Source organism: Mobula hypostoma, chromosome 10, assembly GCF_963921235.1.
Source record: "Mobula hypostoma chromosome 10, sMobHyp1.1, whole genome shotgun sequence".
NCBI lineage: Eukaryota > Metazoa > Chordata > Chondrichthyes > Myliobatiformes > Myliobatidae > Mobula > Mobula hypostoma.
In genome coordinates, this window is record NC_086106.1 from 111638766 (window position 1) to 111663937 (window position 25172).

Sequence of the window (25172 nt, forward strand, 5' to 3'; positions counted from 1 at the left end):
TCAGTGTCTTTATCCCAGGATTAGGGAATCAAGAACTACAGGGCATTGTTTTAAGGCCAGAGTGGAAAATTTTAATAAGAATTTGAGCAATTTTTTAACGCAAAGTGCAGTGTTTATATGGAATGAGCCAGATGAAGTGGTTGGGACATGGGTAGGAAAGGATTAGAATATGGGCAAAATGGGGCACCTGGGTCAGCAGCAGCCTGCTGGGCTGAAGAGCTTGCTTCCATGCTCTGATGGGTCTAGTTTCATCCTTCCATTCTCTCCAAAAAGGGTTGTTCTTTTTCTGCACACTCCCCATTGAACTTACAAGCACTCAAATGCAAATTTTGGAACAAAGCTGCTTTATTGGTTCAGGTAAGATACATAGGCAGCACAATAGCAGAGATGTTAGCATAATGCTTTACAGTACCAGCAATCAGGGCTCAATTCCTGATGCTGCCTGTAAGGTACTTGTACATTCTCCCTGTGACTGCATGGGTTTCCTCTGGGGACTCTGGCTTTTGCCCACGTTGCAAAGTATACCGATTAGTAAGTTGTGGATACTCTATGTTGAAGCCAAAAGCATAGTGACATTCATGGGTTGCCCACAGCACATCCTCGGGCTGTGTAGATCATTGACACAAATAACGTATTTTGCAGTATGTTTCAATGTACGTGTGACAAATAAAGTGGATCTTTAAGCTTCAAGATTCGCCAAAACTATTCTGAAGTGAAAACTAGAATTTAAAGAAATTGCGATAGAATCCTGGAGCCAGGATGCCATCTTGAGATGAATCCCACACCACTTTGTTACCAACTGAACGTTTCCTGTGTTGTTTTCCACAGGAACCTTGAGAAATGATCCAATCTCGCACCTGAAGGGTTTCAAAGGGCATCACTTCAACAGGCTTCCAAAGGATAATGGATGTTGGTATTAAAGAACAACCATCTCTCTGCATTTACAGTTCAGAAGGCCATTGCTTCACATGATAGATATTAGCAACTAAAAACAAAGCTGGCATTTCTCTCAGCACAATGACTTTATTTCTGTAATCACTGTGATGAATCCTTGTATTTTTAACATACCTGCACAGACCATGATCACAACTTTTTTTTGGTCTAACAGAAACTTGCTGGTGTTTATCCTTTACAGGCAGCTGAAGTTGAAAGTTCTAACATTGCTTATCTTATATCTTTTGGTGATTTTTATCCAAGTAGTACATTCACATGATGGGGGTCAATATTCTCCAGCCACAAGCATGTACATTTCAAAAATGAAAAGGACACAATGTCACAGAGTGACACACACAAAATGTTGGACGAACTCGGCAGCTCAGGCAGCATCTCTGGAGAGGTATGAAGAGTCGAAGTTTTTGGCCAAGACGCATCATTGACCTGATGATTACCATCATCGTAATGCTGGCTGCTTATTCCTTTCTATTGTTGTTGCCTGACCTGCTGAGTTCCTCCAGAATTTTGTGGCTGTTGCTCTGGAATTCCAGCATCTGCAGAATCTCTTGTGTTTACAATGTCACAGCAAATTACTAATACATGTAAATGGATGCGGTGATTAAAGTTGATCTTAAATGTATTAATGTAACAATTAACTAGTAACAGAATTTAAATAAATCAAATGCTTTTGTCTCTGTTTTGCTGTTTCTGGTGACATAGGCATACTTTGATAATAAATTTACTTTGAACTTTGAACTCCTATATTAAGGACTTTTTTTTGAGTACATAGCATTTCTATTTTGCCACATCATCAGTTTAGTTTCTGACCTAATCTTTTATTACAAAATGGTTCTTATGAGCCTCACACTTAGAACCAAATAATGTGAAAATAAGTCGATCATCCTAAATGTCAGCGTTTCAGAACTGTAGGCTGATACTCTATCAAAATTCTCACCTTAAATCATGCAACAAAAGAATCTCACCTTAGGCAATCCCGTGGGGTTCATTACTTGTTTGTGCTTCCAGACTGAGGTGATCACTGTATGCCGCCTACCACAGGTACTTAACAGAGTAAGGTCAGGGCCCAAAGGGAGAAGGTTCCAAGATGTACACAGATCTGGCCCATCTACATGGCCTTAGTAGACATCACACATGAAGGTACCCCCAACATACACAGATGCACACATATCCAGTGTGTGCACACGCATACGCAAGCATGGAATGGCAGGGCACACTCGCTAGAGCAAATGGCCTCATCCTGCTCCTCTGCCTCATGGTCTTATGCAAACAAAGTCGTCGCACTCAGTTGAGGACGGACCCACCTGAGGACACACAAGTTGACAAGCACACCTTCATTTTTGTTTCCCCTCATTAGCCTATTCCCCATTCTTCCTAGTCTGTCCCCCTACACCGCATTATTCTCAGTCCTTGTTAATGTTGCAAGCTGCAGTATGAGCATTACCTGTAGATGGCAGCAAATGCAAATCACATTTTCTTCCATTATAGTGGGAGAATAAGATTCAAGATTGTTTAATGTCATTTCCTGCACACAAGTGTACAGGAAAATGAAATAATTGTTACTCTGGATCCAATGCAACACCAAAAAACCTACAAAACATCAGGAATAATGAAAAAGGTAATAAATATAAATACATAAGATAGCTTATATACATAGACTGATTCTGCGCCCATAAAGCAACGCTAGGGTGGAAGGTGACTGGCAGGAAATGATAAAGTAGTGTGTGGGGTGTTGATCAGCCTTACTGCTTGGTGAAAGTAACTGTTTTTGAGTCTGGTGGTCCTGACCTGGATGCTATGTAGCCTCCTCCCTGATGGGAGTGGGACAAACTGTCCATGAGTAGGGTGTGAGGGATCCTTCATGATGTTACTGGCCCTTTTCTGGCACCTTTCTGTATATATATCCTTGATAGTGGTTAGGCTGGTGTCAGTGATGTGTTGGGCAGTTTTGACTACCTGTTGTAGAGGCTTCCTGTCTGCCACAGTGCAGTTTCCATACTGAACAATGACCCAGCTTGTTAAGATGCCCTCTACTGCGCATCTATAGAATTTCATGACAATGGATGTGCAAAATCCGGCTCTCTCAGCCTTCTTGGAAAATAGAGACATTAATGAGCTTTCTTGACTGTGTAGGATGTGTTGTGAGACCATGAGAGGTTGTATATAATGTGCATTTCCAGGAGTTTGAAACGGCTTGCAGTTTCCACTACTGAACCGCCCAATGTAAAGGGGGGTGTGAGTGATGCGAGTTGTCCTGAAGTCGATAACCATCTCCTTTGTCTTGTTGACGTTAAGGAAGAGGTTATTTGCCCAGCACCAGGCCTCAAGCTCTTCCATTTCCTTTCTATTGGCCATCTGATTGGTTTTTTATATATTTTTTAAATCACATTTTTATTTATTTATGACAAACAAAAAAACAAAAAAAAGCAGCACATCAAAAACCACAACCATAACAAAATCAGATTAAATATTGAGCAGCAAAAGGGAGAAAAATATAAAGGCAAAAGTAAACATACATAGCAGAGGTGCACCACACCAGAAAACCTCAGTCTTCACCCCGTGAGAAAGTCCATTACAGGGGCCCATATCCTTTCAAAGATGTCCCCTCTGTCCTCATTACATAGTCTCAGTCTCTCCAAAAGTAAAGTAGTTGCCAGTTCTCTCAGCCACAGATCGTACGTAGGCACAGAGTCCATTTTCCACATTTGCAGGATTAACTTCTTAGCAATCACCATTCCAAACAATACAGCCATTTTTTCATACATACTGGCTGAAGGTAGAGAGCTTGTTGCTCCAAGGATGGCTATGAGTGGGTCTGCTGATGAACCTCACCACTGTCGTGTCACCAGCAGACATTACAATGTGATTGCTCAGGTGTCTAGCCGTGCAGTCACGTATGAGCAGAGTGTACAGCATTGGGCTCAGCACACCACCATGGAGGGTGCCCGTGTTGAGGATGATGGGGAGGGAGGATCAGTTTTGCATCCTGACTGCCTGAGGTCAGCTGGTTAGGGAGTCCAACACAGTGGTGTATTTAGGAGTAGGAGTTTGTTCACCATGGTCCGTGGGACAATAGTGCGAATGTCGAACTGAAATCCAGAAACAGCAATTCATAAGTGTCCTTGTTTTCTAGGTGCATCAGGGCCAGGAGCAGGACAGATGCTATGGCATCTGCTGTACAGCAATTCTATCGGTAAGCATATTGGTGAGCGACCAGTGTGACAGGAGTGAAGATAAGAGTCTACTGTCAATGACATTTAACTATGATGCAGTCACGTCCTTTGTTTCATTGTGGGCGTGATAATCCAGGAGCCCAGGCTTACATCAGGAGATCAGCAATAATATGGAAACAATGGGAAAAAGGGGAGGTGGGGTGGAGATACGTCTCTATCAAAGGAGGTGTAAGGTGCTTCTTCCCTCCACTAGCCTGCAGGCCACCCTTGGGCAAGGAGTAGCACTTACTTATCCCCCCTGCATCAGGGTCATGTGAAGCCATGGGAGGAGGTGGTGGATGGTCATATGAGCAGCTGGTATATATCGCACGTCCTGGTTATGTGACCATTAACCTAGGCAGACAATCTTGGAAGAGTATCGATAATGGCTGGGGTCACCTGAATTGTAAGGACACTGCCCATAAGGCAATGGCAAGCCAGCTCTGGAGAAAAATTTTCCAAGAGCAACCATGGTCGTAGGACCACGATCGCTTACGTCACAAGACATGGCACACAATGATGATGATGACTGGAAAAATTTCTGTATTTGGTTTTGTTCTCATTGTGTTGTTTCTTGAAAATAAAATGTGCATGTTGCATTTCTGATGCTATGTGCCTGTGATGCTGCTGTAAGTAAGTTTTTCATTGCACCTGTGCATAAGTATATATGGGCAGATGACAGTAAACTTGACTTTTGACTTCTGCTCCAGTGACAGAACACATGGGGACAGGACATTTTGAACAGAACCATAAGACCATAAGACATAGGAGCCGAATTGGACCATATGGCTTACTGTGTCTGCTCCGCCATTCCAATATGGATGTTCTATTATCCAACACATCCAAATTCTCCTGTCTTCTCCCCATAATCTTTAATACCTTTCAAACTCTACTTTAATTATACCCGATATCCTGCCATCCAGGGCAATTGATTCCACAGAGTCACCATCCTCCTGCTAAAGAAATTCCACTTCATCTGTTTTCTAAAGGGACATTCTTGTACTCTGAAGCCGCGCCCACTGGTCCTAGACTCCCCCACTATAAGAAATGTCCTCTGTATACGTCCACTAGGTCAGGGGTCCCCAACCTTTTTTGCAGTGCGGACCAGTTTCATATTGACAATATTCTTGCGGACCGGCCGACCGGGGGGGGGGGGGGGGGGGTTGCCAACGGACAAGAGTACAGTAGAAGTCAAACACGTTGTGTTTACCAAAAGACTACAATGACCATGAAGCCTTGCGCGGGCACCAGGGCGCATGCGTGATTGCGTATGCGCGCACGTGCCTTTTTTTGCTATAAATTGTTTTTGGCGATTCTGTTCGGGAGGGGAGCGCTGTTAATCACGACCGGAATATCGGTGATAAGTGGCTAATACACTCAATTTCGTTTCTAAAAGGGTTTATCTAACGAATTTAATATTAAACACACAGCGCATATTTTCCTCGCATGAATATAGCGATAAGTCAATTATCAGGGGAAGACAGGGGGGCTTGAAATACGTGTTGAACGAACTCCCAGTAGAAGTGGCAGAAGTAGGTTCGATATTATCATTTAAAGTTAAATTGGATAGGTATATGGACAGGAAAGGAATGGGGGGGTTATGGGGTGAGTGCAGGTCGGTGGGACTAGGTGAGAGTAGCGTTCAGCACGGACTAGAAGGGCAGAGATGGCCTGTTTCCGTGCTGTAATTGTTATATGGTTATATAAGTCAATGGCATCATAACATTTTAAGTAATGTTTGGATATTAAACACGCAGCACATATTTTCCCCGTATGAACATATAAAGTCATTGCAACGCACCAATATCGCTGAATCAGTGGGAGCCCTGGGCTTGTTTCCCTGCAACAAGACGGCCCCATCGAGGGGTGATGGGAAACAGCGATACTCGAATGGGTTCCTTATGTCCAGTCTATTCCGCAATTTAGTTTTTGTTACATTCATCGCAGAGATAAGTTGGAAATGGAAGCAACGTTTTCAGTGCTTCCGTGGCTATCTCAGGATATTCGCCCTTGACTTGATCCAGAATGCCGGCAGAGATGTTATGGCAAACATAATTTTCAGCCCGCGGTCATTTGCAAACTCGAGGAGTTGATCTCCTTCCCGCGCTGACATGGATGACGTGCGTAATAACCTCGCGTGCGTTCAAGCTCAACAGTGGCCGTGACAGGGAATGAGGAAAGGTGCAGCGGACTCGTATCGCCGGATCATATAGTTTCCTCGCGGCCCGGTAGTTGGGGACCGTTGCACTAGGTCTTTCAATGTTTGATAGTGAAACCCCCTTATACTGGGCGTCTCTGGAAAACCGGCTTGTTAGCCCCTAACTAAGAGCCTCTGGGTTCCGCGCCGATAAACCCACCTTTCTCCGGTTTCGTACATCTAGGGTGTGTACAAATTTGGTCCCGCTAAACCCGTGGGGTTACGATGTCTCGCCCACCCAAACCCCGGTTATTGTGAATGCTGTGTGATTTACTGCCCTCGGCAAGATGTAACAGATTGTTCACTGCATACAATTAAAAAGAAGTATTATTTAATAATGTTAATTTAAGCAAACAGTTACTTAATGAAAGAAATGGAAAAAAAGGGCCCATTGCTCTTCAGCAGTCAAATGTACACTTAAGTTGGAGCTCATCTTGAACTTGTCTGTCACTCACTCGGTCTGCATGAAAGTACACATCACCTTCCGAACGTCGCTTGAAATCCATCTTGATCAAACAGGTCTCCCACGGGAGTACTGGTTCTTTCTTCTTGAAGCCATTCATCTGCACAAAGCACCTTGTGCAACAGGGTCAGCATCCTCAGCCATCTTTTTCCCTCTCTCCTCTTCCAGCTCCTGCCAATAGAGACCTCGCCGCTGGCGTCCTCTAGAACCTCCTCCCAAATCTACCATCCTGATTGGCTGACACCACATTCCTAAGCTGAATAACAAAGCTACTTATCTCAGCTCAAACCCTTCCCATTCTTCTAAACTCCACTGAGTACCAGCCTAGAGCCACCAAATGCCCCTCATGCATTAACCCTATCACTTCTGGGATCATTCATGGGAACCTCGTCTGCACCCTCTCCAAAGCCAGCACATACTTTAAGAGGCTCAAAACTGCTAACAATATTCAAGTGCAGTCTGACAAGTACACTATAAAGTTTCAGCATTATATCTTTGATTTTGAATTCTAGTCCTCTGGAAATGAGCATCACGATGTCATTACAGAAAACACAAGAACTTTCCACTCGCAGGTTTTGAAGCTTTAGGATATAAAACAACATAAGGTAAGGCTGACCAGGGGCTATAGCCATTGTCTGTCACATTATTGGCACTCGTTGGCTAATCCTTTTGGAACTCAAGTCTCTAGATCAAAAGTACAACAAAAAAGGCTCCCTTATCCAAGGAAGGATGTGCAGGCATTTGAAAGGGTTCATAGGAGGTTCATGAGAATGATCCTGGGAATGAAAGGGTTAACATATGAGGAGCATTTGGTGGCTGTGGGTCTGTACTTACCGAATTTCGGGCAAATGAAGGGAGGATCTCATTGAAACCTACCAAATATTGAAAGTCCTGGATAGAGTGGACGTGAAGAGGATGTTTCTTACACTGGGTGTGTCTAGGACCAGAGGACACAGACTCAGAAAAGAGGGATGCCAATTTAAAACAGAGGTGAGGAGGAATTTGTTTAGCCAGAGGGTGATGAATTTGTGGAATTCATGGCCACAGATGGGTGTGGAGGTCATCATTGAGTATATTTAAAGCAAAGGTTGATATTCCTGGATAGTGGAGAGCACCCCTGTGGCTGTCCCCCTCAGCAAAAGTATCCCATTTTGGATGCCGTTGAGGGGGATGACCTGACAGGGGATGGCCACGGTGACCAGGTCTCTGGCACTGAGCCTGGCGCTGTGGTGCAGGAGAGAAGGAGGGAGAAGAGGAATGCTGTAGTCATAGGGGATTCCATAGTCAGGGGAACAGACAGGAGATTCTGTGAGCCTGATAGAGATACCCACATGGTGCGTTGCCTCCCAGGTGCCAGGGTACGGGATGTCTCGGATCGGGTCCAGGATATTCTGAAGGGAGAGGACGAGTGGCCAGTTGTCTTGGTACATGTTGGTACCAATGACATAGATAGGAAAAGGGAGAAGGTCCTGAAGAGAGATTTTCGGGAGTTTTTTTTAGATTACGAAGACACGCAGTCCTCTTTTATTGTCATTTAGTAATGCATGCATTAAGAAATGATACAATATTTCCTCCGGTGTGATATCACAAAACACAGGACAAACCAAGACTGAAAAAACTAACAAAACCACATAATTATAACATATAGTTACAACAGGAAGGAAGCTGAGAAGCAGGACCTCCAGGGTAGTAATCTCAGGATTGCTACCTGTGCCACGTGCTAGTGAGGGCAAGAATAGTAGGATCAGGCAGACGAATGCATGGCTGAGAGACTGGTGCAGGGGGCAGGGCTTCAGATTCTTGGATCATTGGGATCTCTTCTGGGGGAAGTATGACCTGTTCAAAAAGGATGGGTTACACCTGAACCCAAAGGGGACCAATATCCTGGCGGGGAGGTTTAATAGAGCTGTTAGGGAGGGTTTAAACTAATTTGGCAGGGGGTTGGGAACTGGAATGGTAGAGCGGAGGACGGGGAAAACAGACATAAATCTAAGATAGTGAGCAGTAAAGGTGTCAGGAAAGACAGGCAGGTGATGGAGCAAATTTGCAACCATGGGGATGAGTTGCAGTGCAATCAAAACAAAAAGTACCAAATACTGGACTTAAGGTGTTATACTTAAACGCACGAAGCATAAGGTGGATAATCTTGTCGTACAGCTACAGATTGGCAGGTATGATATTGTGGCCATCACTGAGACATGGCTAAAGGATGCATGTCTCTGGGAACTGAATGTCCAAGGATACACAGTGTATTGGAAGGGTAAGCAGGTAGGCAGAGGGTTTGGTGTGGCTTTATTGGTAAGAAATGATATTAAATCATTAGAAAGAGGTGACATAGGGTCGGAAGGTGCAGAGTCTTTATGGGTTGAGCTAAGAAATCGCAGGGGTAAAAGGACCCTGATGGTAGTTATATACAGGCCTCCTAACAGCTGCAGTGATGTGGACTACAAATTACAACAGGAAATAGAAAAGGCTTGTCAGAAGGGCAGTGTTATGATAATTGTGGGGGATTTTAACATGCCGGTGGATTGGGAAAATCAGGTCAGCACTGGATCTCAAGAGAGAGAATTTGTAGAATGTCTGCAAGATGGCTTTTTAGAACAGTTTGTTGTTGAGCCCACTAGGGGATCGGCTGTACTGGATTGGGTATTGAGTAATGAACCGGAGGTGATTAGAAAGATTGAGGTGAAGGAACCCTTTGGAGGCAGTGATCATAACATGATTGAGTTCACTGTGAAATTTGAGAAAGAGAAGCCGAAATCCGATGTGTCGGTATTTCAGTGGAGTAAAGGAAATTACAGTGGCATGAGAGAGGAACTGGCCAAAGTTGACTGGAAAGGGACACTGGCGGGAAAGACAGCAGAGCAGCAGTGGCTGGAGTTTATGCGAGAAGTGAGGAAGGTGCAGACAGATATATTCCAAAAAAGAAGAAATTTTCGAGTGGAAAAAGGATGCAACCATGGCTGACAAGAGAAGTCAAAGGCAAAGTAAAAGCAAAGGAGAGGGCATACAAGGAAGCAAAAATTAGTAGGAAGACAGAGGATTGGTAAGTTTTTAAAAGCTTACAAAAGGAAACTAAGAAGGTCATTAAGAGGGAAAAGATGAAATATGAAAGGAAGCTAGTAAATAATATCAAAGAGGATACTAAAAGCTTTTTCAAGTATATAAAGAGTAAAAGACAGGTGAAAGTAGATATAGGACTGATAGAAAATGATGCTGGAGAAATTGTAATGGGAGATGAGGAGATAGCAGAGGAACTGAACGAGTATTTTGCATCAGTCTTCACTGAGGAAGACATCAGCAGTATACCGGACACTCAAGGGTGGCAGGAAGAGAAGTGTGCACAGTCATAATTACGACAGAGAAAGTACTCAGGAAGCTGAATAGTCTAAGGGTAGATAAATGTCCCGGACCAGATGGAATGCACCCTCGTGTTCTGAAGGAAGTAGCTGTGGAGACTGCGGAGGCATTGGCGATGATCTTTCAAAAGTCAATAGATTCTGGCATGGTTCCAGAGGACTGGAAGATTGCAAATGTCAATCTGCTATTTAAGAAGGGGGCAAGGAAGCAAAAAGGAAATTATAGACCTGTTAGCTCGACGTCGGTGGTTGGGAAGTTGTTGAAGTCGATTGTCAAGGATGAGGTTACAGAGTACCTGGAGGCTTATGACAAGATAGGCAGAACTCAGCATGGTTTCCTTAAAGGAAAATCCTGCCTGACAAACCTATTGTAATTTTTTGAGGAAATTACAAGTAGGCTAGACAAGGGAGATGCAGTGGATGTTGTGTATTTGGATTTTCAGAAGGCCTTTGACAAGGTGCCTCACATGAGGCTGCTAAACAAGATAAGAGCCCATGGAATTATGGGAAGGTTACATACGTGGATAGAGCATTGGCTGATTGGCAGGAAACAAAGAGTGGGAATAAAGACCCCTCACATCCTCTCCATGAACTGTTTGTTCTTCTGCCATCAGGCAAACGTTACAGGAGCATCAAAGCTAAAACCACAAGGCTACTAAACAGCTTCCTCCCACAGGCAGTCAGACTGCTAAATAGCTGCTCCACCTGACTCTGCTTTGGACACTTTTAACTTGCACTGGACACTTATAACTGATTTAACTGACTTGTGGCTATTGTGTTTTACTATTTATTGTTATGTTTATTATTTAGTGTTGCGTTTGTTACATTATGATTGCACTGCCCCTGAGAAACGCTGTCTCATTCTGCCCTGCAGAGCTGATGTAGGATTAGAATGACAATAAAGTTTTTTGAATCTTGAATCTTGAATCTTGAAAAGGGATTCCATTCTGGTTGGCTGCCAGTTACTAGTGGTGTTCCACAGGGCTGCTTCTTTTTACATTGTACATCAATGATTTGGATTATGGAGTGGATGGCTTTGTGGCTTAATTTGCTGATGGTACAAAAATAGCTGGAGGGGCCAGTAGTGCTGAGGAAACAGAGAGTCTGCAGAGAGACTTGGATAGATTGGGAGAATGGGCAAAGAAGTGACAAATGTAATACAATGTTGGAAAGTGTATGGTCATGCACTTTGGTAGAAGAAATAAACGGTCAGACTATTATTTAAGTGGGGAGAGAATTCAAAGTTCTGGGATGCAACGGGACTTGGGAGTCCTCGTGCAGGATACCCTTAAGGTTAACCTCCAGGTTGAGTTGGTGGTGAAGAAGGCGAATGCAATGTTGACATTCATTTATAGAGGAATAGAGTACAGGAGCAGGGATGTGATGTTGAGGCTCTATGAGGCACTGGTAAGACCTCACTTGGAGTACTGTGTGCAGTTTTGGGCATCTTATTTAAGAAAGGATGTGCTGACGTTGAAGAGGGTTCAGAGAAGATTCACTAGAATGATTCCAGGAATGAGAGGGTTAACATATGAGGAACGTTTGTCCGCTCTTGGACTGTATTCCTTGGAGTTTAGAAGAATGAGGGGGGACCTCATAGAAACATTTCGAATGTTGAAGGCAAGGACAGAGTGGATGTGACAAAGTTGTTTCCCATGGTGGGGGAGTCTAGTACGAGAGGGCATGACTTAAGGATTGAAGGGCACCCATTCAGAACAGAGATGCGAAGAAATTTTTTTAGCCAGAGGGTGGTGAATCTGTGGAATTTTATTGCCACGGGCGGCAGTGGAGGTCAAGTCATTGGATGTATTTAAGGCAGAGATTGATATGTATCTGAGTAGCCAGGGCATCAAAGGTTATGGTGAGAAGGTGGGGGGGGGGTGGAGCTAAATGGGAGAATGGATCAGCTCATGATAAAATGGCGGAGCAGACTCGATGGGCCGGATGGCTGACTTCTGCTCCTTTGTCTTATGGTCTTATGTTCTTGATTAGTAAGGATGTCAATGGTTATGGGGAGAAGGGCAGGAGAATGGGTTGGAGAGGGATAATAAATAAGCCATGATGGAATGGCAGAGCAGACTCCATAAATAGGCCTAATTCTGCTCCTATGTCTTATGGTCTAATGAGTCAAAAACAGAAAATGCTGAATACACTCAGCTGATCAGGCAACATCTGTGGAGATGAACGGTTTAGTTTACAGTCCCTTTGTTAGAAATGGGAAAGAGAAAATCAAGTTGGTTTAAACTGCATCAGCGGCTTTTTTTGATTTGCAGCTCTTACAACAGTTCATACAAGTTGGTCTTCACTGCAAGAGGATTTGAGTGCAGAAGCTGCACATCTGGCTGCAACTGTACAGGACTTTGGTGAGATCCATCCAGATACTGGAGCTCAGGAGAGACAATGGCGCCTAACGGCGATTCCTTTGCTTGCATCTTTGGAAACAACTCTATTTCTATCTTTAATATCTCTATTTTTCCTTTTCAGGGTTCTGAGCCTGTGGTGTGTCGCATACTGGGTGAACAAGTAGTCTTTGGGGTACTGCAAGTCTGTGTCTTTATTGATGCTTTGCTGCATGCTTGAGTGCTCGGTGGGGGCACCGATACTTTTTTTTGCTGGTGGGGAAGGGCGGATCATTGCTTTGCTGTTGCTTATGCGTGGGAGGGGGGAGCTGGGGGGTGCTTTGGGGCTCTAACATTTAACTCTCATTTGTTTTTTGGGGCGCTCCACTGTGATAGTTGCGAAGAAAAAGTATTTCAGGATGTATATTGTATACATTTCTCTGACATGAAATGTACCTTTGAAACCTTTGAAATCTTTGAAATCCAAAGCAATGCACACAAAATGCAGGAAGAAATCAGCAGGTCAGGCAGTACCTATGAAACAGCTGACATTTCGGGCCAAGACCCTTCATCAGGACTGGAGTTTTGAGCGCACTTATTGGTTCGTTCTCTGAGGACTTATTCCACTGATTGGGTTGATTAGACCTATAGTTGGTGCAATTTACCAGAAGGAGATGGCATCACACAGAAATCTATAAAATTCAAACAGAACCATTCAGACAAGATACTGGGAAGATGTTCCTGAAGGTGGGAAGATGTTCCTGAAGGTTGCAGAGTTTCGAACCATGGGTCACAGTTTCAAGATAATGAAAATGCCTTTTATGAGAAATTTCTTCGTCCAGGGCATAGTGAATCTGTACAAACCTCTATCTGAGATGGCAATGGAGGCCAAGTAATTAAGGGCACTATATTCAGCAACACAGTAGATCTATTTTGTAATGCTAAAGGGATTAATGGATATTAAGAGATGCCAGGAGCAGGGTAGTGAATTAATTGACCAATCATTCCATTCAGCACCGTGATCCCGTTCAAGGAGGATTAGAAAATGCTGAATGATAGAGCAGACCCCTGAGGGGCCAAATGGCCAGGTTACTCCAATTTCTGTGTAGCATGCTGGAAAAAGGATAACATGTGCTGTAGTTTCTAGCACAAAACCTGTGGTGTTTAGCCTGCAAGGCTGCAAAAATAAGTGTAATCAAATTACTTTTGAGGTTTCCTGTTTGTTGACAAAGCACATCATACTGGAAAAACACAACTGCAATGTGGTCTTGACTCTTACCTTCAGCTTTTTTGAACCTTGAGCCTTAACCACCATTCACCCTAGTTTCAAAACCAGGGTAAAAAGACTTCAGCTGGGTGAAGTAAATGTCTTTAATTCCAAAAAAACTGTGCTCTCGTCTCTTCTCTAAATGGTAGGAATGATATTCCTCGTAGGAATTACATTACAACAGTCCCAAGAGTTTACAGAGGATGGTGAGAAAAATAAAAACATCCAGTCAGTGGCAGTTCTGTGGGCAGAAATGCCTTGTCAATGAGAGAGATCAGAGGAGAATGACCAGACTGTTTCAAACTGACAAGAAAGGTGACTGTAACTTAAATAACCAAGCATTCCAACAGGTGTCACTGTGTGTATGTGGTCCATTGATTAACTCAGCAAATGTTGAGGAATGTTCAGGAGAAACCAGCTCAGTTGAAGAATGATGCCAGACCAGCCTTGCTAGATAAATATTCAGCAACCCAGGACATGTGATGATGATGGACATCAAAGCAAAACGCTATATTTGTTTCAAACCTGAAGTAACAACAGAAAATTCTGGGAAATGGTCAGTGCCAATGAACGGACGGTCCTGATGAAGGGGCTCAGCCTGAAACCTCAACTGCTCATTCCTTTCCGTAGATACAGCCTGACCTGCTGAGATCTTCCAGCATTTTGTGTTTGTTCATCTAGATTTCCTGCATCTGTAGAATCTCTTGTATTTCTGAGTTTGAAGTGTTTAATTTCTCTCCATAGATGCTGCCTAATCTGCTGAGCACTTCCAACATTCCCCTGTCGAGAAATTAGAAAGCAATGGATAAGCATATTATAATTTTGTATGATTGCCTGCAAACCTGTGTGCTGGGAGAATTCTTCATTGGTTTCCAATGCAAAGTCCTTGAAGGAGCAGTCATTTCATGTTCATTCACTTCAATAGACAGTATTCATATGACAGTAACCAATATGGAATTAAATGCACAGTGAGCAGAATGTACAGTCAGTGTTTGAGACCCTCATCTCCACTCTGTGTCAATAATCAAAGGAAAGTCTGCCATGTGGTGTTGTAGTGATGGGGTGCAGTCCCTGAAAGAGTAGAAGTGAGTTGATCAGCTGAATCAGCCTCAGCCTTGCGTTTTTGCAACAGTAAGTGTTAAGTGTTGGACGTGGAGAAAGAACAATGATTTCTGATGGCTCCTGGGCGGCACGGAGGCATAGTGGTTAGCACAATGCTTTACAGTACAGATGACCCAGGTTCAATTCCCGTCGCCTCCTGTAAGGAGTTTGTAGGTCCTCCCCGCGATTGTGTGGTTTCCTCCAGGTGCTCTGGTTTCCTCCCACACAATTGTTCATTGTAAATTGTCCCCTGATTAGGCTGGGGTTACTGGGATGACATGGCTGGAAGGGCTGGAAAGGCCTCTTTCACGCTGTACCTTAATAATAAAAAATAGATAAATAAGCAATATCTAGTCATGGATAAATACTGAAGCCCACAGGATGGTGGAACTTAATTAACATTTTCTTAAGTAGAACTGTTACCCTATTGGTAATCACAGCAGGAATAATGGCTGATTAGTGTTTAGAGTCGAGGTGGTTAACTGGGTGAATTTGGAAATGGGATCCGAATTAGTTTATTATTGTCACATGTGCTGAGATACAGTGAAAAGATTGTCTTCCACACTGTTAATAGAGATCAGGTCATTACACAGTGTATTTAGGTAGAACAAGTTAAAGCAATAACAGTGCAGAATAAAGTGTATCCTTTGAGACAGAGAATTTAAAGTTCAAAGTAAATTTATTCCATGTAAGTTGCCATATACAACCCTGAGATTCATTTTCTTCTGGGCATACTCAATAAATCTATACTAGAATAGTAACCATAATAGAATCAATGAAAGGTGCTTCAACTTGTACGTTCAACAAGAGTGCAAAACACATGGACTGTGCAAACACAAAGAGAAAGAAATAATATTAATAAATAAATAAGCAATAAATATTGAGAACATGAGATGAAGGATCCTTGAAAGAGAGTCTATAGGTAGTGGGAACATTTCAATGATGGAGCAAGTGAAGTTGAGTGAAGTTATCCCCTTTGGTTCAAGGTTTAGGGGTAATAATTGCTCCTGAGCCTGGTAGTGTGAGTCCTGAGGGTCCTGTACCTTCTTTCTGATGGCAGCAGTGGGAAGAGAGCATGTCCTGGGTGGTGGGGGTCCCTGATGATGGATGCTGCTTTCCTGCAACAGCGTTTCATGTAGATGTGCTCAGTGGTGGGGAGGTCTTTTCCTGAGATGGACTAGGTCATCCGATTTCACTTCTTTTTGTGGGATGTTCGGTTCAAGGGCATTGGTGTTTCTATATTAGGCTGCGATGCAACCAGTCGATATACTCACTGCACATCTATAGAAGTTTGTCGAAGTGTTAGATGTCAAGCTGAATCTTTGCAAACTCCTAAGGAAGTAGAGGCTCTTGCCTTGCTTTCTTTGGAATTGCACTTACGTGCTGGGCCTTTTAAATTTAGATTTAGAAGTGTAGAAAGTTTATAATAGAAGTAAGCGGCAGCTTGTGAAGAGTCACCTCACTCTAGTGTCTTATTTTTCCCTTATCTCGTGACCCAGTGGTGCTCAGAAGGATGAAGAACTGTAAGTTACCGTGGTACCAATTTGACGGACAAAGGGCACCAGGAGTACACAAGTACATAAAATGGCTGAATGAAGCTGCTTCATAGGAAAGAGTTATTGAGATGTAGAAAGAAAATCAGACAAACCACAGATGCTGGGAATCTGAACCACTACCTCTCTTTTCGCTCTCTTTTTGTACTACTTAGCTTTTTTCATGTTTATTGAAGCTTACAGTGTTTTTGATGTATTGCACTGTACTGCTGCCACAAAACAGCAAACTTCACAACGTATGTCAGTAATAGTAAACCTGATTTTGAAATAACAGCAGAAAACGCTGCCGGAAATACCCAGCCGGTCAGGCGGCATCTGTGGAAAGAGAAACAGTTAATGTTTTGGGTCCGGGATGTTTTAGGGTCAGAGATCTGATATGTGAAGTTAGTGGGAGTTGATTAAAATAATTCCTCCATGAGAACTTGACACCGAGGCACAACATGCAATGGTTTTGTTTCAAAGATGGTTATCAACCTCGAGCTGCAGCTAATTGTGTTTTGCATGACAGGATATGGAGCTTGTGGTTAGTTGTAGAGGAAAAACTGCTTGAGGCTTTAAGACTGATATCTAAGGGTTGGAATAACATTTTTGTAATTATGTTAAGGCAAATGTTTTTCGTTCATCTGAATAGAGTGTAGAATGGATAGAAAAATGCAAAGTGAATGCCCTCCTTGTCTTATGGCATATCTGAGGTTTGGACAAAAGACAGCAGCAAGTTTTCATCATATTTTAATAATATAGTAGTTCAGTTATGGGATGCATGGGGTGTCCAGGGAGGGGGCTTTTCGTGTCCATACCTGGGCAGTTCACTCACCTTTGGTCCCCACCACACACTCAGCTCTCACCTGTGGCTCCAAGTCGGTGTCTGCATGCAACAGCGGCCACACCCCGGTACACCGCTTTGACGGGTGGGCTAAACTGGGTGAGGGTAGCCGGCGGCCTCATGCCCCGGTGAAATGGGGACGTGCCTGTCCCAGCTAATGAAGTTGGTTCCAGCAGACTGGGCAGGTGAGATCTACAGTGAAATCCAGTGGCTAGGAAGGTGATACTGCCATGCTCTGTGGACAGCGAAGGGCAATGCAAGCCACAGAAGCTGTCATGGTCATCCACTGCAACTAAGGAAGACCCCAGTTTGTGACGTCTGTTCCTGGACTTCCGAGGTCAAGAGGGTGGAACTACCCTAGTGCAATGGCTTTTCCACTTTAAGGCCCCTCCTGCATAGCTTTCCTGTCATCGTCAGACACAATGGACAGCCACCTCTTCAGTTATAAAAGTAAGCCAAATTGATATGGCACAGAGGAGCTCTGGCAGGAAGTGAAAACGTATATGAAATGTTGTTGGTATATATAGTGCACCCTGTTCAGTGGCATTCCTATTGCTTGCAAACTGGTCCTGTAACTCTTTCCAATAATGAGCCAATCTCTGCCGTAAAGAGTAACTGCCCCCCTTAACTAGGTCTCTAACAAGAATAAAGAACATTTTAAAGAAGTGAACGATACAGGTGTACTAACCAACGGGATTGTGAGATCTTCTTTGATTTCGCAACTGTGAACAGACCTCAAGTCCCTCAAACTTCCTGTGGCATTAAGTTAAATCAGCAGTTGTTCTATCTGATATACTTAATCTTTTGAACAAAACATGTAATGGGCCCATCAGTGTTGTTGTGCAACCCTTTGTGCCAGTTATTTACGTTGACATTGGCATCAGTGATGTGGCTTGCTTGCACTTAAACTCTGTAACACTCATTCCAATTCTTCTGAAACAAGAAGCTGTCATTTTCTGAGCTTTCTCATACGTTATAAGTATTGGCAAAGGGAAGTTAATCTCAGATATTTTTCCACCATTAAATTGATTGGAATTGAATATTGTCATCCAATCTATAAATTGAGACTATTTCCTCTGACTGATTCTGATTGCCTGTTCTGCCTTCAAAGCTGAAGTTCTGGGTTCAGATCTCACCTCAGAGACTTGCCCAGAGAGGCAATCTCCATAATGTGTATTGTCGTGAGGGAGAGGTGCATCATCAAAAGTAATAAACCTGTTTGTCATTCCGCCTGGCTCTATTTGGACAAAAAGTAGAGGAACACTTCACAAAGTTCAAGCCTATTTTAGTTCCTAGTTTTAATTTAATTTAATTTAATTTATTTCATTTAGCAATACAGCACAGAGTTGGCTTTTCAAACCACGCCAGCCCAGCAAACCCAATTTAATCTAAACTAATCACGAGACAATTTACAATGACCATTTAACTTACATGGTACGTGTCTTTGGACTGTAGGAGGAAACTGGAGGACCAGGAGAAAACCCACACATTCTGCAGGGAGGGCGTACAGAGACTCCTTACAGAATGGCGCCGGAACTGAATTCCAAACTCCGGAATGCCCTGAGCTGTATTAGCATCATGCTAACTGGTCTTTACGACATTACTAGGGGCATTGTTGCACTGTGTTCAATTGCTGCAGTTCCTACATCACGTCAATGGTTATAATCATTGGCACAAAAGGTTCTGCAGATGCTGGAAACCTTGACAATGCTGGAGCAACTCAGCAAGTCAGGCAGCATCTATGGAGGGGAATAAACAGCCAGCATTCTGTGCCAAGACCCTTCATCAGGACTCATTATAAACTTTGGTTGTAAAGCATTTTGGAAATCATGAAAAAGACCATAATGCAGAGTTGACTATTCCCCTCCATAGATGCTGCCTGACCTACTGAGCATTTTGCGTGTGTTGCTCTGGATTTCCAGCATTTGTAGAATCCTTTGTGTTTATAATGCAGGGTTTTCCTTTTTTTTTGGATGCTTTTGATAAGAAAATACGTTCTGCAGAAATTGGAACTGGCATTAGTTTTTTATTGTTACATGTTTTGAGGTATAGTGAAAAAATATTTCATACAGATCATTTCAGTTCCTGCTTTAGAAGTTTAGGAAGGTTGATGTTAAGTCCAACAAAGGCTACTAAGCTTTATAATTCCTGAGGCACATCAGACATAAACAATACCAGACCATTCAGCTCCATGTTACACCACTCAGCCAAATCCCGGCAGCTCCTTATCTCCAATGCTGCCAAAGCTGCCTCTGTTAACCTAGTGCTCTGCTGAACTATAAACTAACATTTTCAATTATGAAACTTCCCTGCATGTTCCCTTTCCATTATTTTTATGTGGAAATTTATTATCTATCCTTGTCTGCAACATCCCTCTGGTGCCATGGTAGTGTAGAGGTTAGCATGACGCTATCCCAGCTCCGGGCATCGGAGTTCAGAGTTCGATTCCAGAGCCGTCTGTAAGGATTTGTACATTCTCCCCATAATCACGTGGTTATCCTCTGGGCGTTCTAGTTCCCTCCTACAGTCCAAAGACGTATTGGTTAATAGGTTATTGTAAATTGTCTTGTGACTAGGCTAGTGTTAAGTAGTTGGACTGCTGGATGGGCAATGCTGTTCTTTGGGACAGAAGGGCCTGATCCCCAATGTATTTCTGAATAAGATAAAAAAAAAGGTCCTGTCTTCCTGATCAGTTGTAATCCCTGTGGGTGAGTAGCAAACCAATAAGCAAGACTTTGGTATTTTGTGTGTCTTTATTTATTTATTCATTACAGAATACAGTATAATCCAAGTACAACGCAGAGCAGTGAACTAGTGTAATCCTTGATTTACCTCAAGGAGAGAAACACCAGAAAATAATCATAGGCATTTGCAATTGAATTCATTAATGTAATTGTCAATGTCTATAGGATATACTCACAAATATAGCCTGGAGCAAAAACAGAACTATCAGGGTCATATTTCAGTCTGGAAGAGTCAAGTTGGCTTTCCTCATCTCGGCCCTTGCCCCGATCCAGTTGAAACAACTGAGCAGTGTCTGCAAGCAGATTCTGTGATATCTGGGGCAGTTGAAGGTTTGGCACCTTGACAGGGGCTTGATTTGGATGTGGAATCTATTTAAAAACTCATAACCTTCTCTCAAGCCATAACACAAACACAGTTTATGTGATTAAAAAAACTAGATCACAATACTTGAATTAATTTGTTAACAAAATAGCGGAAAAAGATGTGGTGCAGCTGGCAGTTCAAAAGAAGAGGTGTGGTGAGACAGCAGCTTTTAGCTTCAACGGAATGTGCTTCTCAAAGGTAATTTCCCAGAAAATGAATGGTTAAAGCTCAACATTTGTTAACAAGGAGTGTCAATAAATGACCCTAGTGCTTTGAACAGCTTAGAAAGTACAATGGTAGTGACGTAGAAAGAAAGAGTGATCTACCCACCCACAACTTCTTGGAACTGCAAGTAGATAAATACTTCATCACACGTTTTGTTGTGAAGTTTCTTTGAAAGATATATAGGGTGATATATAAATGTAAGAAGAGGTTTGGTGGACGGACTAAAAAGATCAACGTTTGAACTTTTAACTTTGAGATTAAGCAGCATCTTTGAGAGGGAAGGAATTGTTGATGCTTTGGGTTGAAACCCTACATCAAAATTATATAAACATAAGTCCTTCCGTTCACCACAGTATTGAATTAGTCAATTACCATGATCACAGTTAGAAAGACACAGGGCAGGGGAAATCCAAAACACAGAAAATAATCACCGCAAAAGGAAGATGACATCTAAAGAATTATTCTTCTGATCATAACAGAGTTCTGTTCTCTGTGTTAGGTAAAAATACACAGTCATAGGAAAAGTAAGACTTCTGACAAGGGCTTTTGATTAATAGTACGTCAACACATTTTCTCAACCTATCCTTTGTCATTATAGGCATTTGAAAATTTGTTTAGTCAGCAGGTTCTATTGCTTTCTTCTCAGCTTAAGCATGTCATTCATACCCTCTTGTCAATACACACCGACTTCTCTTTCTGTACTATGCCAGGTAAAGTCTATGGAAGGTGACTATTGGAAGGGAAAGAGTAATTTAATATATGGAACATTGTTGGCTGCCTGCCTGGTTGGTGTGTGTTATGATTCTCCAAACCTCTTCCTTAAGCTGATTGTGGAAACGTAGAACAAATCTGCCTCATTACTCAGCTTTACTCAGTGATATGGCGTGCCTGTGAGATTTAAGTACAAACTCGAAAATCTGGACTCCAGTAATTTCAAGCAATTTTTCCAATTCAATGAAGGTGATATAGTTGAGGAAAATAGTGTAATTTTTAGTGATTTATGATGACAATCAACTTTTAAAATGATTGCTTCTATTTACAATCACTATTTTAACAAATTCAGTTTTCTTGATCTGAATTCTCCCTATACTTGATCAAGATTGCTAATTTGGTATGTTGTGAGCAGTATTTCATTGATCCTAGTGTGTTTCTTTGTATTTACTGTGAATGCCTGCAAGAAAATAAAGTTCAGGGCAGGACAGTATATAGTGACATATATGTACTTTGATAATAAGTTTACTTTGGGCTTTAAGCTATAAACTTTCCTGAAGTCAATGCAAATAAAAATTTCTCACTGTTTCCCATTCTATAAGCTAACATCTATGTCACATGGAAATTAGCGACAACGCATCAACTAATGGCTTATTCAAAAGCAAATTTTTAAAAGTATTATGATCACAGCTCAGGTGGAAATTAAATTATATTCAAATGCATAATCATTTTTAAAGTATAATGAATACAGAAAAATAAAAAATGCAAAACAAAAGCTTTCTTAATTTAACATCAAATTATATGTTAAAAGCTGCAACAGCCCATTGTAAGTCACTTGTGACACCACAACACAGTAACAATCAAATGACTCTCATGCTATAAATGTTCAGGCTGCTGGTCACTCTTTTTGTCTTTCTCCCTCTCACTCTCTCTTTCTCTCTCTGCCTTCGGCCAGTTCTTGCTCACTCTTTTGCTCCTCAGCCAGACCTGGTGTTGCTATAGCCTCAACAAAGAATGAAATAAAGCAAAAACAACACTCTCAGATCAGTTTTGTATAAGCGTTACATACAAACACTATGACAGAACAGTACCAGTATGTTTTGAGGTTGTGACACATTTCATGAATCAAACCAAATATTTGATAGCTTCACATAGCTTAGAAGGTTGCTCAGATAGTGAGATATGGTGTAGCCTAGAAGCATACTATTTGCTACTTTATATTTAATCCACTATGGTCCCACTTTCCATGTTTTTATAACAGGAAAGATGAAGTATAAGTCGCTCCATTAAGGTGTCTATTCTATACTTAAGTCTATTAAGAGACAATAAAATACTCATTCAATATTTTGAAGGCAAATGGCAGATTTCCCACTAGGTAACTTTTAGCAATTGATGGTAGTCACAGAGAACAGTGAGCAATCGGTCACTGGCCAGCAGACTATCTAAATAAATAGTTGAAGGCTTTTGAGGCTTTGGGCCTAGCAATTCTGGATCAACAGATCCCAAGACCATTGTTCCTTTCTCCTTAACAGCCTTCAGTTTGCAACTCAACCTTCAACTGCAAAATGGAAAGTAAAATGGTATTTAATTTGTCCAGAATCAAAATGCTGCTAAGCCTGGAAATGCAAACATAAAGACAAAAAAATCCTAAAAATCTTAAGTATCTGAGGAAGGGAAAAGTTGTCCCCTGACACACAAAGTATTTTAATCTTGTCCATCTCTCTGAGTATTATGTGTACTTGAGAGACTGATAGAAAATACATACTTTGTCACAAATCTAAAGCATAAGTATAAAATCTTGGGAAAGAACAAAAAGGACCATAAGATCTCTAAGATAAAATATTGGCAGCTTTCTCTTCCAGATACAAACTGAACTTATTAAGATATATCCTTTTAATTTTTTAGGGAGTTTGCTGGAAAATTGATAATCGTGTTGATTTTATTCCTGAACGATAGACCTTTCTCTGCTATAATTGGGAATTTCCCCATGTTGTAACATCACAAGGACTAGACCCTCACGTAAATGTTTTCATTAATGTCATACCTACTATTCTCTACAAAATCGGTAATATCAGAAAACATCGTTGCAGGAGAGGTGAATTTCGGAAGAGCGTCTCCCTTATTGTCAGGATTGAAGGTCTTTCCCGGGATCTCTGTCCTTCCAAGATGCTCATAGGACCCATCGTGCATGCTACTCGGGATGGAATCAGGTGGGGATTCACTCACAATGCACACGTTCTCATAGTAGCTTGATTTGAAGCCGTCCAGTGTGTCCTTTGAGACGCCAAGCCAATCCTATAATGAATGAGAGATTGCAGACCATGTAAAGTGCTTACATTCTTTGCTTTTGAGTGGTAGGATAACTAGATGATCACAGCACAGTAAAAACCAATTAGTTTGCTCATGGAATATTGAAACTCCAGCTGCTTGGATTACAGTTTCTAACAGCTGGTACGATACTCATCCAATATTCTTGCCAGCTTGTATTCCTTCCCCTCTCCCCACCTTCTTATTTTGATTTCTTCCCCTCTTCCTTTCCGGTCCTAGTGAAGGATTTCAGCTCGAAGCACTGACCGTTTATTCTTCTCCATAGATGCTGCCTGACCTGCTGAATTCCTCCAAAATATTGTGTATATTGCTCCAATATGTTTGCTTTCTCTTCGCTGCGAGTTTTTTTCAAACCCATGGTTAAGTATCCTGAAACACTGTCTAGCAACCCATGTCTAATTTTCAGTCTTATTAGACTGAAACCCTAAATAAAACATTCCATAAGCACTGGTAAAACTTGAGTCAATGGACATCAAAGTGAAGATACTCCAAGGTTTGGAATGTACTTGCACAAAGGAAGATGCTGAGGTTGCTTGATTGGCTCACTGTAAAGTTTCATTGCTTCCAGCACCAGTACATTCTGACTGCAGTGTGTATCGTCTGCAAAATACTCTGAAATTACTTGCCTTGGTTATTACATTCTCACTTCCCAAATCTGTGACCTCTAACCCAAGAGAAAGAAAAGCCTCACAGGTGACTGGGAGCCATAACATCTGCAGATTCTACTTCAAGTCACATACTATCCATTTTCTGTTGTGAAGTATAAATCCTATAACTTCCTGCCCATTAGCACAGTAGGAAGATCTTTGTCAGGTGGTCTGCAATGGTTCCAAAAGGTAGCTCAGTACCACTCTCTGAGGCATCTTGGGATGGGCAACATGTGTTTTTGGGTGGTGGGTGGAGATATGTTTCTACCAAAGGAGATGTAATGTTCTCCTTCCCACTACTAGCCTGCAGGTTACCATTGGGCAAGGTGTAGCACCTGCTTAGCCTCCTGATCAGGGTCACATGAAGCCATGGGGGCAGGTGGTGGAAGGTCATATGACCAGCTGGTGCCTATTGCAAGTCCTGGTTTTGTGACCACTGATGTCAGGCAGAAAATCTCTGAACAGTGTTGATAGTAGTCATAGTCATAGTCACACTTTATTGATCCCGGGGGAAATTGGTTAATGGCCGGGGTCACCCATCTTGGAAAGACACTGCCCAGATGAAGGCAATGGTAAACTACTCCTTTAGAAAAATTTGCCAAGAACAATCAGGGACATGGATAGACCATGATCGCTTTCGTCAAATGACTTGGCACATAATGATGATGTCATACAACACAGCACATGATGAAAGATCATAGAATAGAACGGCACATTACAGGCCCTTCGGCCCACAATGTTGTGCCGACCCTCAAACCCTGCCTCCCATATAACCCCCCACTTTAATTTCCTCCATATACCTGTCTTGTAGTCTCTTAAACTTCACTAGTGTATCTGCCTCCACCACTGACCCAGGCAGTGCATCCCATGCACCAAACACTCTCCAGG

At 42.3% G+C, this 25172-nt stretch overlaps 2 protein-coding genes and 1 long non-coding RNA gene across 7 annotated transcripts in view; 2 read left to right on the plus strand and 1 right to left on the minus strand.

The window, feature by feature from the left end:
- The window catches only part of LOC134353405 (interleukin-13 receptor subunit alpha-2-like), a 73609-nt gene extending 71921 nt beyond the window's left edge, over positions 1-1688 (plus strand). For both annotated transcript variants that reach the window (XM_063061431.1, XM_063061432.1), the window contains one exon: positions 829-1688. In XM_063061431.1, coding sequence (XP_062917501.1) covers positions 829-837 — 9 coding nt within the window. In that variant the 3' untranslated portion in view covers positions 838-1688. The remainder of the gene's footprint in view (positions 1-828) is intronic.
- An 18188-nt stretch (positions 1689-19876) lies between these two features.
- The window catches only part of LOC134353119 (uncharacterized), a 47377-nt gene continuing 42081 nt past the window's right edge, over positions 19877-25172 (plus strand). The window contains exon 1 of the long non-coding RNA XR_010019545.1: positions 19877-19973. This is a non-coding gene — a long non-coding RNA (uncharacterized LOC134353119). The remainder of the gene's footprint in view (positions 19974-25172) is intronic.
- Positions 20016-25172, minus strand: part of LOC134353118 (cytokine receptor common subunit gamma-like) — a 55367-nt gene continuing 50210 nt past the window's right edge. The window contains exons 8-9 of one of the 4 annotated variants that reach the window (XM_063061046.1): positions 23358-23604; positions 20016-22305 (exon numbers count right to left, since the gene is read on the minus strand). In XM_063061046.1, coding sequence (XP_062917116.1) covers positions 22232-22305; positions 23358-23604 — 321 coding nt within the window. In that variant the 3' untranslated portion in view covers positions 20016-22231. Of the gene's footprint in view, positions 22313-23353; positions 23605-25172 lie in introns of all 4 variants that reach the window. The other 3 variants (XM_063061047.1, XM_063061048.1, XM_063061050.1) reach the window with 3 other exon arrangements.